At 44.7% G+C, this 18,130-nt stretch overlaps 1 protein-coding gene across 5 annotated transcripts in view; it reads right to left on the bottom strand.

The window, feature by feature from the left end:
- The window catches only part of LOC137629622 (streptococcal hemagglutinin-like), a 127,430-nt gene that overhangs the window by 32,313 nt on the left and 76,987 nt on the right, over positions 1-18,130 (bottom strand). For all 5 annotated transcript variants that reach the window (XM_068361126.1, XM_068361124.1, XM_068361125.1 and 2 more), the window contains exons 9-10: positions 13,895-14,147; positions 2,429-2,581 (exon numbers count right to left, since the gene is read on the bottom strand). In XM_068361126.1, the coding sequence (XP_068217227.1) occupies positions 2,429-2,581; positions 13,895-14,147 (406 nt within the window). The remainder of the gene's footprint in view (positions 1-2,428; positions 2,582-13,894; positions 14,148-18,130) is intronic.

Genomic DNA, 18,130 nt, shown 5'->3' with positions numbered 1-18,130 from the left:
CAGAGGGGCTGGAAGGGAGGTCGGCCGCACCACGCTGGGGAACCAGGAATCCAGGCCATCTTCCATCCTCAACGGGGACCTACCTGGAGTTTTCGGGAGCTTCCATCCGAAGGGCTCCGCTACTGTCGAGTCTAACTTATCTTGGGTGCCATCAGCTGCCAAGGTACCTGAAACGCAGGCCCATGAAGCGGGCGAAGAGACAGGGACATTATTACTCCACATGGGGGTCATCGGAGGAGACGTGCCCCCCATGCACAAGGGCAGAGTCTCCAAGACCCCCAGTAAAAGCACTGTCAGGGCCCCCACTTGCCTGCGAAGATTCAGCAACCCCCACATCACGAAGATTAGACTCCTGGGGAAGAGCAATCGGCAGCTTCCCCACAACGGACTTACCTTGTCCCCTACTCTGGGTAGGGGAAGAAGGAACAGAAACATCGTCAGACCTCCCACCGGGCGATGTCAAGGGCGAAGAGATGCTCACCTTCCTGGGGGATCGTTTAGTGGACTACTTCTTCTTCGTACTAAAACGAACCCACTGGACCTCACTCCAAGACACACACTCCGGGCACGTATCTGCCGGCGAGCACACTTTACCCCTACAGGAAGAGCAAAGGGAATGCGAGTCAACCTCCGGCTTGGATAAAAACGCTCCACACGACTTCCCGGCTCTAGGCCCAGGACAACGGCGGGTCTGCTCCATCACAACACAATACCGCAAGACACAGGAACGCAGGGAAAGGATAAGGAATACACTTGGGAAAGCACAGAGATACCACGCGGGAACCACGTGGAACACACGAGTCAGGGACACAAAGGGTCGCACAGAGAATGGAGAGCGACGGGATGGTATCACAACGTGACCAGAGAACTTACTGAGGAGCGAGACCCAAGCTAACACGCGACCTGGCTCAGGACTAGCCTCAGGGCACGTTCTCCTTACGACTGGGTTAGTCCTCATAGAAAATGGAAGTAGGGTAGACTACACAAAACTCTGGTCGGTTGAGAGGAGATTCCAGGTACCTCCTAAGAAAGTAGTTCGAGGTAAGTCTCTGTGTTGGAACAAATATTGATTAAACTGAGCTTCCTGAAAAGAAGCAATATGAACATTAGGTTCATATTTTTATTTCTATGTATATTTATACATAGAAATAAAAACGGTTATTACTAAAATTCTTGTTATGAGTTCAGAATGTGTATAGGGAACATTCAAGTCCCTTTATACAGGTAGTAGGTTGGCCTGGGCACCAGCCGCCCGTTGAGATACTACCGCTAGAGAGTTATGGGGTCCTTTGACTGGCCAGACAGTACTACATAGGACCCTTCTCTCTGGTTACGGTTCTTTCCCTTTGCCTACACAGACACCGAATAGTCTGGCCTATCCTTTACAGATTCTCCTCTCTCCTCATACACCTGACAACACTGTGATTACTAGACAATTTTTCTTCACGCAAGGGGTTAACTACTGCACTGTAATTGTTCAGTGGCTACTTTCCTCTTGGTAAGGGTAGAAGAGACTCTTTAGCCATGGTAAGCAGCTCTTCTAGGAGAAGGACACTCCAAAATCAAACCATTGTTCTCTATTCTTGGGTAGTGCCATAGCCTCTGTACCATGGTCTTACACTGCCTTGGGTTAGAGTTCTCTTGCTTGAGGGTACAATTGGGCACACTTTTCTATCTAGTTTCTCTTCCTCTTGTTCTGTTAAAGTTTTTATAGTTTAAATAGGAAATATTTATTTTAATATTGTTACTATTCCTAAAATGATCTATTTTTCCTTATTTCCTTTCCTCACTGGGCTATTTTCCCTCTTGGGGCCCCTGGGCTTATAGCATCCTGCTTTTCCAACTAGGGTTGTAGCTTAGCATTTAATAATAATAATAATAATAATAATAATAGGCCAATAGTCTGACGTAGGGCAGGGTACTACTGTAGAGTGAAATTTAGACATAGTCTATCTAGAAGTTTATTACTGAAAAATAATCTACAGTACACTTGGCAGACAACATGAAATTAATGCATAGTAGTGCATTATTAAGGTGTTGGTTGACTGCACGTAGGCAGTGGAAAGTTAGTAGAGTGCTATGAGTTCACTGACCCTAGGGCACTAAATATTACAAAGTTTTCTGTTACCTAAACCCCGAAAAGATCAAGGGCTGTAAGTAATCCAATATAATACATGAAAATATCAGTTGAAGAGTGGAATTTTAGTCTTGACTCTACTTGTCTGTGGTCAAATACATAATCAAATAAGCAAAACTGACATCTTTTAGAGAAACAATTGATGACAGTAACAAAATACATTGTGCAATAATAAAGTAAATGCAAAAAAGGAAACTGCTCAAAAATATTTCTGATATCCCCAGCCATATCCTCTTTAACAGGGTATGGGTAAAATAAAAACAATATAAAAATAGATATCAAAACACAAACCTGGAGCATCAAAGAGCTGATTCAATTCATGATCTGGGATACGATTCAGTACATCCTGGAGGTCCCTTGGGTCAAGCAATCTGGATGCTGCATCCAAACTCATACCTTCCATGTCATCTTCTAACTCGCTTTCTTCTGCTTCAGCCAGAGAATCTAAAAACAAAGAGTAATCAACAATCATCTCATTATGTCAAAATGTAGCAAATGGCTATCTATTATTTTATTATCCCTTTTACCCCCAGGCTATTTGGAACTTTCCAGCCCTTAACCTCCAGGGGTTATTTTTTTTTCAAGCACATTTTGCAGTATATTTTTTAAAAATTGCTCTAACAGCCTTAATTTTCATCATAGAGAGGTCAGGTTGGTCTCATTCTCTTGGAAAATGCCTGAAGTTTCTCAAAAAAAATTATCAAAATTATGAAAAAAAAATGTAAATAGCAGTTTTTTGCAAGGACGTACCGGTACGTCCATGGGGGTAAAGGGATGAGTTTTGTGAAACGTACCAGTACGTCCTTTGGGGGTAAAAGGGTTAATGAAGTAAATCATCATTCATCATAACCAAATAAATGGAGACCACACAATCATTATGATCACTATCGTTTTAATATTAGGTTTTTCTTAATGGTTTTATATGAGAAATGAGTTCTTTCCACCTCTCTTGCACCCTGTTCTTCCACTTAATCACGCGTTTTGTTAAACTCAGTATTCCACTAGTCAGGAACTGAATCTAGTTGTTGGTGGATCTTAAGTCCTTTTAGATTTTACAACCAATGGATTAGGGATAAAGAAAATTATGAACATTACCATAAAAACTAAAAACCACAGGAATGCATTTTTCTATTTTTGCCAAGCTATATCATTAAAATAATTCATAGGAAATTTTTTTTTTTGCTCTAAATTATTCGATAAAAATAAAATCAAAATTTTTGCTATTATGTAAGACCCTTTTCCTGCAGTTAAGGGTCATCGCCCTAAAGAAGTGGTGTATACCACATCCTCTCTTACCCTCAGCCATTTTTATTTATTTTATTCAAAGAAGAGAAAAATGTAACCAATGTAAAAAGGAAGGCAGGTTGGAACTTATCAAACACAAAACCAAACAAATGGATCATAATCAAATTTCCCCTCTTAAATTAAATCTGGTATATAGGCAAATCTTATGGGTGTGATAGGAGTGGTGTATTGGCCCTTTCCTTATGACAGTGTATCTTACCTGCAAGAACAAAGGGAAAATTCTTTTTGTTTGATTTTTTAATTATTCAATCTCTTCATCTTTAAATCAGTAACATAATAATTCCATGTAGTTTAAATGAAGTAATAAAGTATAGATAAAACCAAAATATACAGTAGTGCATGAAAACAAAATATATCACAATGTGAAGTTAGTTTTATCTTGACTAATTTCTTCACAAAAAAAGGCCAATACACAGGAAAGCTAGTACTAGAACATTCACTATACTATACATTAAAAGGAAAATGACACTAAAAACAAAATTTTAATATGACAAATTCAGAGATAATTTGTATTTTTCCTAACTATACAAACCTTAGCTATTTACATTGGGTTTACTTTCTGCGTAGCTGAAATGACGAGCCAATCGTTTTTAACGAGGGTTAACTACCCCCACGCTAGTTAGCGGGGGTAGGGGAAGGGGTAGCTTGCTACCCCTCGCCCCCCACACACCGGTGACTTGCTTCACTTCACTTAGAGGTAGGACTTGACTTGGGGGACAGGGCTGGCGGGCAAATATGTGTAAATAGCAAAGGTTTGTATAGTTAGGAAAAATACAAATTATCTCCGAATTTGTCATTTGTTCCGTAACCAAAATACAAACCACGCTATTTACATTGGGTGACTTACCCCTTAGGTAGGGTGGAAAGTCCCCAGCCTTACTGACTTTGGCTTTACCCGGGGGCTCCACTTCCCAGTGAGTAGCACTTGAGAAAAGGAGCCCCTCCACCTCACAAGTTCCTTGCTTCGCAAGGAACGTGTGGCCTACATAAGTTGTGTGTGGAGGAAAGAGCGTGACTCATCCTATGAAGTTGACCTTGAGACCTTTAGATAGGAATCCAGGATAGGACGTTCCCAATACCACCTCGTCAGGGTATGGGGGACGCGACAGTATTAAACTTAATACTAGGAGCACAAGGAAGCATGGGTTACCTGCAGAGGTTGAGGTCAGCTATGCGGAGACCAGGATGCTGCTTCCCCAAGAGAGGGGAGGATGAAGAAAGAAGTAAGGGTCAGACATACTCTTTCATTCACGCAGACTAAAACCGAGTAACAACGCCCTCAACCTACTGCTACTTGTCCATAAAGGAGCCTGAGGTTAGACCAGCTGTTGTGCAGCCACCACAGGGCCGATAGAAAAGGTATCGAGGCTCCTGTGGGTCACGTCCTGCAGGTAGTGGGCTGTGAAGGTCGTCTGACGCTTCCAGACCCCAGCTTGAAGCACCTGCGTCACAGAGAAGTTTCTCTTGAAGGCCAGGGACGTAGCAATGCCCCTGACGTCGTGTGCCCTAGGGCGACGTGACGGAGGAGGGTCTGGATTCAAGGCGTGATGGATAACCCTTCGAATCTAACCCGAGATGGTATTCTTGGTGACCCTCCTCTTCGTCCTGCCTGTGCTAACAAACAATGCTTGCACTTGAGGATGAACTGCAGCTGTTCTCTTCAAGTAACACCTTAGACTCCTCACTGGACATAGTAGCAGCTGGTCTGGGTCGCTTGTTACAGAACGGAGACTCGCGATCCTGAAAGAGTCGAATTGTGGGTCTGGCACTCCAGGATTCTGAGTCTTGGCAACAAACTCAGGGACGAACCTAAACGTTACCTCCCCCCATCCCCTTGAAAGGGCGATGTCATACGAGAGACCATGAAGGTCACTAACTCGCTTGGCAGAGGCCAAAGTGAGCAGGAAAGCCGTCTTCCAAGACAGGTGGCAATCAGAGGCCTGGCGTAATGGTTCGAAGGGAGGTCTCTTAAGAGCCCTGAGAACCCGAACCACGTTCCAAGGAGGAGGCCTCACTTCCGACTGACGGCAGGTAAGCTCATAGCTACGTATGAGTTGAGAGAGTTCCAGCGAGGAAGAAATGTCCACTCCTTTCAGCCTAAAAGCCAAGCTTAAGGCTGAGCGATAGCCTTTCACCGCTGAGACCGAAAGGCGCATTTCCTCCCGCAAATAAACGAGGAACTACGCTATTGCTGGAATAGTGGCATCGAGTGGAGAGATACCCCTCCCACGACACCAACCACAGAAGACTCTCCACTTCGCCTGGTAGACTCCCTCACAGGACTTTTGCAGGTGCCGAGACATCCTCTCCGCAACCTGTTGCGAAAAGCCTTTCTCCGTGAGGAGACGCTGGACAGTCTCCAGGCGTGAAGCTGAAGCGAGGCTACAGCCTTGAGGAAGATGTTGCAGTGTGGTTGCCTGAGTAGCTTGTGTCGTGGGGGAAGTTCTCTCGGGAGCTCCGTCAGGAGCTGCAGAAGGTCCGGGAACCATTCCGCGTGATGCCATAGTGGAGCTATCAGAGTCATCAAACAGTTGACCGATAGTCTGGTCCTGTTGAGCACCCTTCTCATCAGACAGAACGGTGGGAAGGCGTACACGTCGATGTTGTCCCACCGTTGTTGGAAAGCATCTTGCCAGAGTGCCTTGGGGTCCGGGACTGGGGAGCAGTACAGGGGCAGCTTGAAATTCAAAACTGTCGCGAACAAATCCACGGTCGGGGAACCCCATCAAAGTCAGGACTTTGTTGGCTATCTGAGGATCCAAAGACCACTCGGTACTCACTATCTGTGAAGCCCTGCTCAGACTGTCGGCGAGCACATTCCTCTTGCCAGGAATGAAGCGAGCTGATAGTGTTATCGAGTGGACTTCGGTCCACTTCAGAATCTCTACTGCAAGATGGGATAGCTGCTGCGAAAAAGTACCTCCCTGCTTGTTGACATAAGCCACTACCGTGGTGTTGTCGCTCATCACTACCGCGGAGTGACCCGCCAGGGTCCGTTGGAACTGTTGAAGAGCCAGAAAGACGGCCTTCATCTCTAGCAGGTTGATGTGCAGGTACTTTTCTGATTGTGACCAAAGGCCTGAGGTCCTCTGGTCCAGAATGTGCGCCCCCCACCCTTCTTTTGACGCGTCCGAAAACAGAGTCAACTCCGGGGGGGAGGACGAGAAGATCTACTCCCTTTCGCAGGTTCTCGTCGACCAGCCACCACTGCAGGTCCGCCTGTTCCGAAGGTCCTATCGGGACCTGTAAGTCCGGGGAATTGGATCCTTGATTCCATCTGGACTTGAGCCACCAGTGCAGGAATCTCATCCTGAGACGGCCGTTTGGAACCAGACGAGCCAGGGAGGGGAGATGACCTAAGAGACGCAACCACGATTGGGCGGGAAGCTCTTCTTGCCTGAGGAAGGGTTCCGCCACCCTCCTCAGCCTTGCTATCCTGTCGTCTGATGGAAAGGCTTTGTGGAGATTGGTGTCTAACAACATGCCTAGATAAACCAGTCGTTGGGATGGCTGCAGAGAGGACTTCTCGAGATTTACCACGATCCCCAGATCCTGGCAAAGTCCCAGAAGCCTGTCTCGGTATCGAAGAAGGGTGGACTCCGAATCTGCTAGGATCAGCCAGTCGTCCAAATAACGAAGAAGACGGATGCCGTTCCTGTGCGCCCAAGATGAAATCAGGGTGAACACTCTGGTGAACACCTGAGGTGCTGTGGAGAGACCAAAGCACAGCACCTTGAACTGGTAGGTCTTGCTGTCTAGGCTGAATCTCAAGTACTTCCTGGAAGACGGATGGATTGGGATCTGGAAGTACGCATCCTTTAGATCCAGTGTGCACATGAAGTCTTGTGGTCTCACCGCAAGTCTGACCGTGTCCGCTGTCTTCATGCTGAACGGAGTTTGCTTGACAAACTTGTTCAGAGCTGAGAGGTCGATGACAGGTCTCCAGCCTCCAGACGCCTTCTTTACAAGAAAGAGTCGACTGAAGAAGCATGGGGAGCCGTCGACGACCTCCTGGAGAGCATCCTTCTTGAGCATGGTCTCGACTTCTACCCGAAGGGCTAGCGCCTTTACCGATCCCATGGCATAGGAGCTAAACGACACTGGATTCGCTGTCAGGGGAGGTTGAGATGTCGTGAATGGGACGCGATACCCTTGGCCGATCACGGAGACCGTCCAAACATCGGCTCCATGTTGCTGCCACCTGTGCACGCAACTTTGAAGGCATCCTCCCACAGGTGGACACACGGGGGGACTGCCACTCCTTGCGTTTGCGGCCGCGGCCGCTCCCTCTAGGAGTCTTGCCTCCCCTGGAGGACTAACCGCCCCTCTTGTCCTTGGCTGGAAAGGGCTAGGGCTTAGACACCACTTTCTTAGCTGCCGGCGCCTGCTTTGGTGTCTTGCGAGGCTGCTGCTGCAGAGCTGGAGACTTGTAGGGCCGAGAAGCAAGGGCCCTTTGGAGGAGGGAGTCTTGGCTAGACTTCCTCCACCTCTCAGCTGTACGTTCCATGTCCTGCGGCTCGAACAGATTCCCCCCAAGGAGGGAAGCGTGCCTGAGCCTGCAGACATCCACGGCGGGGACCTTCGGGTGGATCTTCTCGGTCACCGCATCACGACGCTTCAACACCGAGTTGGCCCAAAGGTTGGTAACCTGATGTGCTAGGAACTCGATGGAGCGAGTGCCCAAGAGGAGGAAGGTCTCCAGGGCCTTCCTATTGGTCTCCTTAGACAGATCCTCGGAGCGCAATAGGATGCCCAGAGAACCTAGCCAGATATCCAGCCACGAAGTGGCCTGCATGGCGCACTTCACGACCTTCTCATGGCTCAGGATCTCCGACGCCAAGAACGTCACCTGCCGGGCGGAGAGCTTCTCAAGGGGAACTCCCCTAGCGAGCTCTTCTGCCGAATGATGGAGGGGAAGAGCGAGGCTAGACTCCCCCATGATCTCAAAATACCTCCTCTGCTGGAGACGAGGAGGTGGGAGGAGTTTGTTCCCGGCAGAGGAACGACTGGAGGAAGCGAGAACCGCGAGTTGAGCATTGGCCCTGGCTCTGGCACTCTTCAGCCCCTGGGTCCAGGGCAAAGCCGCGCTGGCCTTGGGGGGCTTCTGAGTTCCGTACACCTGATCCAGGACCGTGTCCTTGCCTTCACGGGGGGCGATCACGGGGTCCATGACCCCGTTGAGCTGTCTCATCAGGCTCAGAACTTGCCATAGGGCATGCTCAGACTCTTGCTGGTCTCCTTCCTGTGGACTGCCAGCTAAGTCTCCCGTCCCCAGAATCTCTTCCTGGGGAGATGCATGGACGTTCTCCCGGGGTGCAGCTGGATCCTGACGAATTCGAGAAGACGACTTCGGAATCGTGTTGGAGTCTTTAGGTTCCCTCCTGGGCGGGATACGGGACCCCAAAAAAGAGGTCTGGAAGGCGCCTTCCACGCGAGACGATTCCCCTGAACAAGGAGACGATTCCCCCCTTGGTGCCGAGGGGGAGACCGCTACCTCACTGGATTCTCCTGAGGACGGAAAAGCCTCGTCCTCAGGAGAATGAGAAAGCGCCTGCGAAGGGGACGGAACCTTCTTGACGGACCTCTTAGGAACCAGCTTCTCCCTAGGAGAAGTCACCATGAAGTCCACTCCTCTCCTTCTATTCAGCGGGGGCAAGGCCGCCGTTGGCTTGTGTCCTTGATCGGATCGGCGAGTGCCGGCTTCATAGCCTTCACTAACGCCCGCATCAGAGGACCAAACCAAGACTGCCAAGACACGGACACAGAGTCCGAAATTCCCGCTGGAGGGAAGGGAATCCGGCGATCCTTCGGAGTGGACACCACTGGACCTGCCTGTAAGGAAAAAGGGGAAGAAAGTTGCTCTGCCCTCTTCGATGGGTCTTCCCTATCCTGAAAAAGAGACCTGCGCTTAGGCGGGGGCGATCCTGATTGCGGTCTGGCGACACGCGTCCCTGCTGCTGTCACGAGCTGCGGAACCCGACGCGAACGGGGGTCGTGCTGACGCTCGTGCGTTGGCGAAACTAAGGAGTCGCGCACAAGAGGCTGTTGAAGCGTGGGCGCGCAATCGCGGGGAGACAATCGAGCGCGGGAGCGGTTGCGCGCGGGTGAACGATCACGTGGGCGCATGGGCGAGCTGGCGAGTGAGAGCGTTGGCGTGTCAGCGAGGGAATGCATTGGCGCGTGGGCGAGCTGGTAGAAGGAGACCCATGTCTCTCCAGATCCTCTGGGCGCCGACGCGTAGGAGAGCACTTGCGCGCAGGGGAAAAATCACGCGGGCGGTCAGGAGATCGCCAATGTTCAGGGGATCGCTGACGTGCTGGGGACCGTTGACGCGCAGGAGATCACTGACGAGCAGGCGAACGTTGATGCGTCTGTGATCGCTGGCGAGCAGGAGGTCGACGCGTGGAATCCTGTGTGGGAGCTGCCGGCGCGTTGCGCAAAGGCGAACGTTCATGAACGGGCTCAGGAACAGGAGGAGCGTGGGCGCGAGGGCGTACAGTAGCCTTAGAAGTATGCGTAGGAGACCGCGAGCGTTGCTGCGCTGGAACAGGCTGACGAGCAGGATCGCGAGGAGAAGAAGAGTCCTTGTCCAAGACCTGAACCGAAGTTCTCGGTCGCGCGGGCAAACGTGCGCGCACAGGGCGCGTGTCAGGAACTGGGAGCGCAGGTGCGCTCTGACGGGCAGGAGATCTAGAGCGCTCAGGAGACCTATGGCGCGCTGGGCGCACAACAGGGACAGCAGAATGTTCGGTGTCCTCAGGAGAGCGCTTGCGAGCAGTGGGGCGACGATCATCAGGAGAGCGCTGACAAACAGGAAAGCGCTGGCGATCAGGAGAACGCTGACGAGCAGGAGAGCGCCTGTGCGCTAACACTGCAGAAGGGCGTGCAAGGGAACCCTGACGCGCAAGGGAAGCACCCACACCGTGGGAGGCAACCCTTTGTCCCGAAGGGACCGTTGCCCGTTAGATGACGAGGTCAGACTGCTGTCCATCTGCACCAGGGACGGAAGGTCTGGAAGGCTTTGGAGAACGAGATCGATCCCCGGAGAGGTCTAAGGAGACAGGAGCTGCAGGCTGCTTACGGTGAGGAGTCCCCCCATCGGAGGAAGGAGGCGAAGATTAAAAAAGGCGCCTCTTAGCACCCTTATAGGGAGACGGGAGGCCCTTGCGATGTAGCGGACGGTGAGCCTTACGGCGAAGGCGGCCACGAGGGGGGTCGTCAGGATCATCAGTCCTCCGAAGGGGAGTCTCAGTCAAAGCGCTCCCCCGAGAGGGAGGCTTGGCAGCAGAAGAGCCCGTGGGACTCCCTTCCCCCTTCGAAGGATGTACAGAAGGGGGAGGAGAGCCTTCAGCAACGTCATCCTCATCAGGAACCGCAGAGGTTTGCCCCGACCCATCGGAAGCCTCTGTCACCACGACGTCGACGATAGACAGAGGATCTACCTCTGCTATCACCGGCGACTGCTTAACAGCGGCCCCCAACTGGACAAGGTCAAACAGGGCTTCCTTGGAGGGCAGGCCCTTCAGCCCCAAGGAAGCCCAAAGCTGAAAAAGATCATCATGAGACACAGGATCATTATCAAAAACCTCCCCCGGAGGAGGAGGGGAAGCTGCCCCGCTATGGGAGGCGACGCCCTCTCCCCCACCGAAGGTTGGGAAACAGAACTAGGGCCTGCGCTCCCACTCGGCGGTCTCTCCTTAGGAGCCGGACGAGGGGGAGCTTCGGAGGAGGTTTGGGCGGCGGAAGAAGAGTCCCGAGAGCCTTCCTCCTTCAAGGGAACCCCAGAAGGAGAACGGTCTCTCATCGACTTCTTCTTACGCCGGCGGCTAAACTTCTCCCACTGGGAGGCTGACCACTCCCTACACTCACTACAAGTATTATCTCTGTCACACCGTCGGCCTCGACACTGCGGGCAAAGGGTGTGAGGATCTGTATCCACCGCAGACATGAAAGTACCGCAAGGGCGACCGGCAATACCAGGGCACTTGCGCATGTTGGACATCCAAGGGCGAGGCTAACTTCAAACACACAAGCTGAGGAAAAGCACAAAAGATTAAGGCTGTCAAACGAGGACGATGGACAGACACGTCTGTTCATCGCCGGAGCCAAAAGTGAAGTGAAGCAAATCACCGGTGTGTGGGGGGGAGGGGTAGCAAGCTACCTTTCCCCTACCCCCGCTAACTAGCGCGTGGTTAGTTAACCCTCGTTAAAAATTATTCGCTTGTCATTTCAGCTACGCCGAAAGTAAACCCAATGTACATAGCGTGGTTTGTATTTCGGTTACGGAACAAACTAAAATTCAATATTTCTATACTCCCTTGACGTTCATAAATGTTGACAGCTATTGTAAAATAAACTGAACTGTAAAAAGGGGAAACTCAGGTCATACCCCATTGAGGAAAGGAAATAAATAAACAAACTAAAAGAAGAGTAATGAACAATTAGAATATAATCTAAGAACAGTAACAATACTAAAATAGATCTTTCATAAATAAACTATAAAAAGAGACTTATGTTTGCCTGTTTAACGCAAAAATTTGCTGCAAGTTCCATATATTCCACAGCCTGAGTAGGAAGATCATTCCACAACTTGGTTGCTGCTGGAATAAAATTTCTAGAATACTGTGCAGTATGGAGAAGGTATAACTTAGAATTAACTGCATACTTAGTATTACAAACATGGTGGTTAATATTTAAAAAAAAACTTATGCAACATACATAATGAACTCACTGAACGATGGAGAGAGAGATTAATATAAAAAAATAGCCCGCAAGTTCCTGTCCAACAAATTATGATGAGATTCAGCAACTGGAGACCAGACAGGAGAACAATATTCGAAACAAGGCAGAATCAAAGATCTACATTTAGGAGATGGAATTGATGCAGAGAGAGTAGCATTATCTACAAATGCTATGAGCTTGTTTTCTAGGCCAAACCATATGTCATGTGTATATAGTATGCACCAAGAAAACTACTCTGAGGAAGAGGAACACTAGTTATCATAATCCTAAACTCATTATGATGTCCATCAGTCAACAACTCTTTGCGATCTATTACTTAAAAATTCAATAATGATGCTAAGATAAGACTCACCTACTCTCAAATGTTTGAGTTTGAAAACAAGGGCCACAAGATTAACACGGTCAAAGGCAGCACTAAAATCAGGGCCAATCACATAAACTTCCTGACCACAATCAAGAGATTTTTGTACAGCATTGGAGATTGTAAGAAGGCCATCACATGCTCCAAGGCCTTAACGAATGCCAAATTATTGAAATGATGTGCTGTCTAGGTACTGGGAAAAAAGGAGACTATAAAGATCGAGATGGTTGGGTCATTTGATGAGAAGTGATATGGAAAAGGCACAGATATAGAAGTGGCAGGATGGAAACTGATAGGAAGGCCTAATATATGGCATTTTTGCAAGACAGGTAAAAGACAGAAAAGACTGGAGAGATCTCCTTTCACATCTAAGTCCCATCAAGATATTTCCCTATTTTAAAGGAAGTAAGCCTTGTATATATGTAAGAACAAATCCATACTATACTTTGCATGCCTTCATGAACAACAAAAGGTTGTCCTCTTTCAATATATTACCAGACATCCCATTGAATCATTTTGTACATGGATCATGGATCATGTCCAGAAAATAAAAAATTAGATTACATTGAAATTGTGTAATCTAGTTTATATTTTAAATACTTACTACAACAAAGCATTGAAAATATCATAGGGTCAAATATATGAAAATAATGTACTCTACACATTTTGATATAATTTTCTAGTACCAAACTGTCCTCCACACAGGTCTCTTGAGAAAATCTGGGATCAAATTGTCCCAATCAACATATACCAGTCACCAAAAAGCCAAATATGAGCTAAGGAATGCAATAAGTAATGCAACCCTAACTTGAACTGAAGCATAAAAGCACTAGTTGTTCTTTTTCCACAAACAAACAAGAAAATTGATAATTTATTCTTTTTAAGCAAACTATCAAGAACAGATGGTAAACTGTTTAATAGTTGTCTACTTCCACCTTCAGAAAATTTAACAAAATTGCACTAATCTCATGTCAGTGGAATACACTAATTACATATGAAATTAATGAAGTGAAAATATAAACAGGTTGTGTCATCCTCAAATAGAAAGGACAATTTTCTAAAACTCCATACTAGTTCATTCTAAAGCAAACGCATGAATAATAAAAGAAATGTATAGTAGTTTGTAATCCTGGGTTACAAACACCAGCTGAAGTGTGTGGGAAATTTCACGACACAAGAAAGGGTAAAAATATAAATGATGATTTTGCGGTAAAACAATCATATCCCTACATGAGAATTATAAAAAGTATTCTGAAACAAATTCAAGTTCACAATGAAAATACAAAATACCATGCCCACCAAATAATAACAACTGACTTTACAAACGTGATATAAACCGCTGCCATTACCTGTACAGGATGTAGTAGAAAAATGAGGGGATGTTTGTGGTGTGGAGGGTGATGGTTGAGGTGAGGAGAGTGAAGACTGACTGGCCATTGGAGGTCGTACACTGGTTGAAGGAATAATGGAACTTGTAGAATTGGAAGATCTCCGGCGTTTTTTACTTCGCTTTCCATATCGAGATAAAATGGGCATTTTATTCTTTTTCCGGGGTCTTTTTGGTTTTGGTGTTTCTTCGGGCACTGTTCTGATAAAGTTATCCTGCAAGTTGAAACAAAATGTCAGTGAGACAGCAAAATACTCTGACATGAAATTGTTTTAAAAATATCTTTTACATGGATATCAACCATTTTATTATAGGCACATTTATGTAACTAGATACAGAGCAGATATTCTTGCAATAGCACTGAGGTTTGATACAATATTCAAATCCTAACAATATTCGTGTTCACGTACATCTTGTACAGTCATATATGATTACTTATGTAATCAGATATGATTACGTAAGTTACCATGAACTATAAACTTAAGAAAAATAAAAAACTCTACAAACCAAACCCTTGCTAATCTGGTGTTTTTATTTAGATTTCTCGTAGTTCAGCAAATTTCTATTATGAGATGAGTTTTATAATAGAATAATAGCAAATACTTTAGGTATGGAAAAAATATGAAAAACTGGATATAAGATTTTAAATCAATATATGGTAGTTCACTACTATGGGTATGTACTGTATACAAAAGATATTAAAAAAAATCATATTTATCAATACTTAAAACCAATCTGTATTTTTCCAAACTACTCAATCCTGAATCCTTTAAGGGGGCCAGCCAGAATACCAATATATGGGGGTATAGGAGGAAAGACATAAAATCCGGAAAAAATTCACTGAGCTTCGTATGGCAATGGAGAATGCACATACAAAATATTTTGTCAAAATTCCTCTTACCTTCATAGTTACAGGGTAATTAGTAAAAGTAACCCAATAAACCACAAACATTGTTCCCTACAAGAAAATGCAGTATTCCTTCTTTTATTGTAAATTTTGATAATTATTACATTTTAATGTAGAAGAAATTGTGAACAATGGCATCTGTATAGCTTCCATGAGTCACAAGATAATCTATTACATGAAAATTACACCCTTCACCTTACAGTCCTACCACAAACCTCATAGAGAATGTATGTCTGAGTTTGACCGCTGACATTCATTCATTTTTACATTTGTTTTTCTCGTTTTCTGCAAGAATTTTATCATTTCAAAAAGAAATAGACAATTTTAACATCTTGCTTACATATGGAAGAAGAAAATTCACTCTATTAAGAGTTAAAAAGTGGGTAATATCGGTAGTGACGCAAAGAGGGAGAGAGTGGTCTGGATGGAGTAGTGGCTACCTTGCCTGACAGGAGCCAAAGGAAGCAAGATATTGAGCAAAAGGATCTTCATTTATGATTAAATTATGATAAAATCCTTTTTTTCTGTTTTTAAATATCCACAAAGGAACATAAAATTCCTAATTATCTATCTTCTCCTTTAGTTTCAAAGATATGGCATTGAAATTTGGTATATAACTTAGAAAGACATTATAAAACAATTAAATGTTACCCTTTTTACCAATTTTTGGTTTCATATTTTCTTTTTCCTCTAATTTTTGGGGTTTATTTTTTTTTACTATAATGAAAAATTTCATATCTAGCAAAAAAATTACTTTTATAAAAAAAACTTAGAAAAAAAAAACCAACTTCATTTTATTGAAGGTGTACATCAGGTCTATATAGGGTAATAATTCCGGGTCTTAATATTAATTATCAAGGGAGGAAACATAATTTGAAAAATACTAATTTTCAGGATAAATCGCCCTAGCGCGCAAAACCGAAGGTCAGAGGCAAAAATCCTATGCAGTTTTGAGATGTCCTATATCACCTTATGAAGTGATATGAATGTCAAAGTCCTGTCCTTAAAAAACGGCATTAGCCGGCCGGCCCCCTTAAAATAGAATATTACTTCCGTGCAAGGTGGAATCATTAAACAAGGTAGTTGATTAATGACAGGTGATGCATAAGAGCAACTTTTGTCCTTGGGCCAAGGCCTGAGAGGGGTGGTCGAGAGAAGAAATCTAATTAATAAGACTCAGGTTTGTATAGCTGAGAAAAATTAAAATTACTTTTATTATTTGTTACTTGTTCATACGCATATACAAGCCATTCGTCTTTTAGTAAGAGACTCACTCATTGATGATAGGAAGTTCCTTAGAACTAAACTGGAAAGTTCTTTCCTGGGCAAGTCATCCTTTTTGGTAAAATACAAGAGAAAGGAAGATGACTCTAACAAACATCCATTAGCTAATCATAGGGACATAGGTGCTACAATTTAAACCTTGGCTTAAAAGGTAGCCAATCTTCTCAATAAGGTGATGAAATGTCCAGGAATTTTGGTCCTGTACAGGAGTGAAAGTAATAACTCCTCTCAACCTCCTAACTATCTGGTTATGATGATATGGCAGATTTTGTGCTAAGTTCCTATCAGGAACTGATAGAAAGTCAAGGAAATCCCATCTGTTTGGAAGATACGAGTATGTTCTCAGAATGCAGGGTCAAATATCGAAAATACCGCGATGTGACCGATGGTGCGAGATTGGAGAAAGTAAGAAAAATTGAATCATGACTGATTTTCAATAAAAATGAAACTTTTGAGAGAGAGAGAGAGAGAGAGAGAGAGAGAGAGAGAGAGAGAGAGAGAGTTTAAATGTAATAAACAAAAAATTTGATAGGTTATAACACATTGGTGCTTATGTAATATCAACTGTATACTGTAGACGGTTTGAATAAGTTAAGAAATGGTATAAACGATACTTTGTTAGTGTATTCGTACACACTCAAGAGCGGCAGCTAGATGACAGCTGATCTAATCACAGCCAAAAGTAAAACAAAAAGAAGTCAACAAAACTCGATTTTTAAAACACACCCGAAATTTAAAAACAAAAGTACACGCTTTCTTAATGTGCAATTAACTATTTAAAGAGTGGCAATTTTCTAGAATATAATGATATTTCCCAAAAAAATTGTGGTTTGCTGATGAAATCGGATGCCGTATTTTTAGCTATGATTGAAATGGATGTAGACTCGGCCTAATTTTTTCGTTTCGTATTTAATTGACACTAAGAAAACTAATTTTAGTTTCTTCATCTAAATGTAAGTATTGTATAACACGAAGAGAGAGAGAGAGAGAGAGAGAGAGAGAGAGAGAGAGAGAATGAATCAGCTGTTGTAATCAAATGGCGTGTTTTTGTTTCGTGAGAATTTCATCGCCACGACTATAACAACAACATACTGTACTGAACTTTACAGTATTATACAGACTACTGTAATATGATAAAGTAAAATATTTGTAAACTATTTTAAATGAAATGGGGCTATTTTTTCTGTTTAAAATTTACATTTACGTATGTAAAACAACTCTCTCTCTCTCTCTCTCTCTCTCTCTCTCTCTCTCCCTCTCTCTCTCTCTCTCTCGTAGATTGTTTTCCTGCTTTGCTACGTATGTATGATTTTATATAGATACGGTAAATAATATTTGTAATACTGTAACATATTTTATAAAAGCTTTTACTGTAATATTATTTATCACTTTCATCATGCACGTTAAATTCCTTAGTTTGTTTACTGAGCGTACTTTATGACGCCGTCGTTTCAGGCGGCATCTTAAAGAAAAACATTTCATTTGGAAGTCCTAAGAAAAATTAAGGAAAAACATTAGTAATAACCAAATCAACATACTGTACTGAATAATCAATATAATCAATGCAAAAACTAACCTGTACACAGATGTGTAAATGCGTTTGTTTCTTCATTATAATCAGAGATAAACGTAAACAAAACATTGGTTGCCATTTTTTATTGTGCTTTTTGGCGTGTTTAGGAAACGCATGATATAAAGTCGCCCTTAATATTTGTGCCTGTTTTAGTTTAGGGTACGTTAGTACATGCATTAAGTGTTCTGTACATTAAAGGGTAGTTTGTTAACAGTACTACGTACAAGGGAAGGTTTTAACTTTCTGAATATACATGTTAAATAAATAGGTAAATATGGTGTCACTACTTCGCGGATTTTCACCTATCGCGGCCGGGTCTGGAACCTATCTACCGCGATAAACGAGGGTTCACTGTATATCCCTCTGTGCCCCATAAAAATGCTTTGATCCGTTATTATCTTTTTTACAGATACTGTATTGACAGCAGCCCCCTA

This window comes from Palaemon carinicauda, chromosome 37 (assembly GCF_036898095.1).
Source record: "Palaemon carinicauda isolate YSFRI2023 chromosome 37, ASM3689809v2, whole genome shotgun sequence".
Lineage (NCBI taxonomy): Eukaryota > Metazoa > Arthropoda > Malacostraca > Decapoda > Palaemonidae > Palaemon > Palaemon carinicauda.
This window is presented reverse-complemented; position numbering and strand designations above follow the sequence as displayed.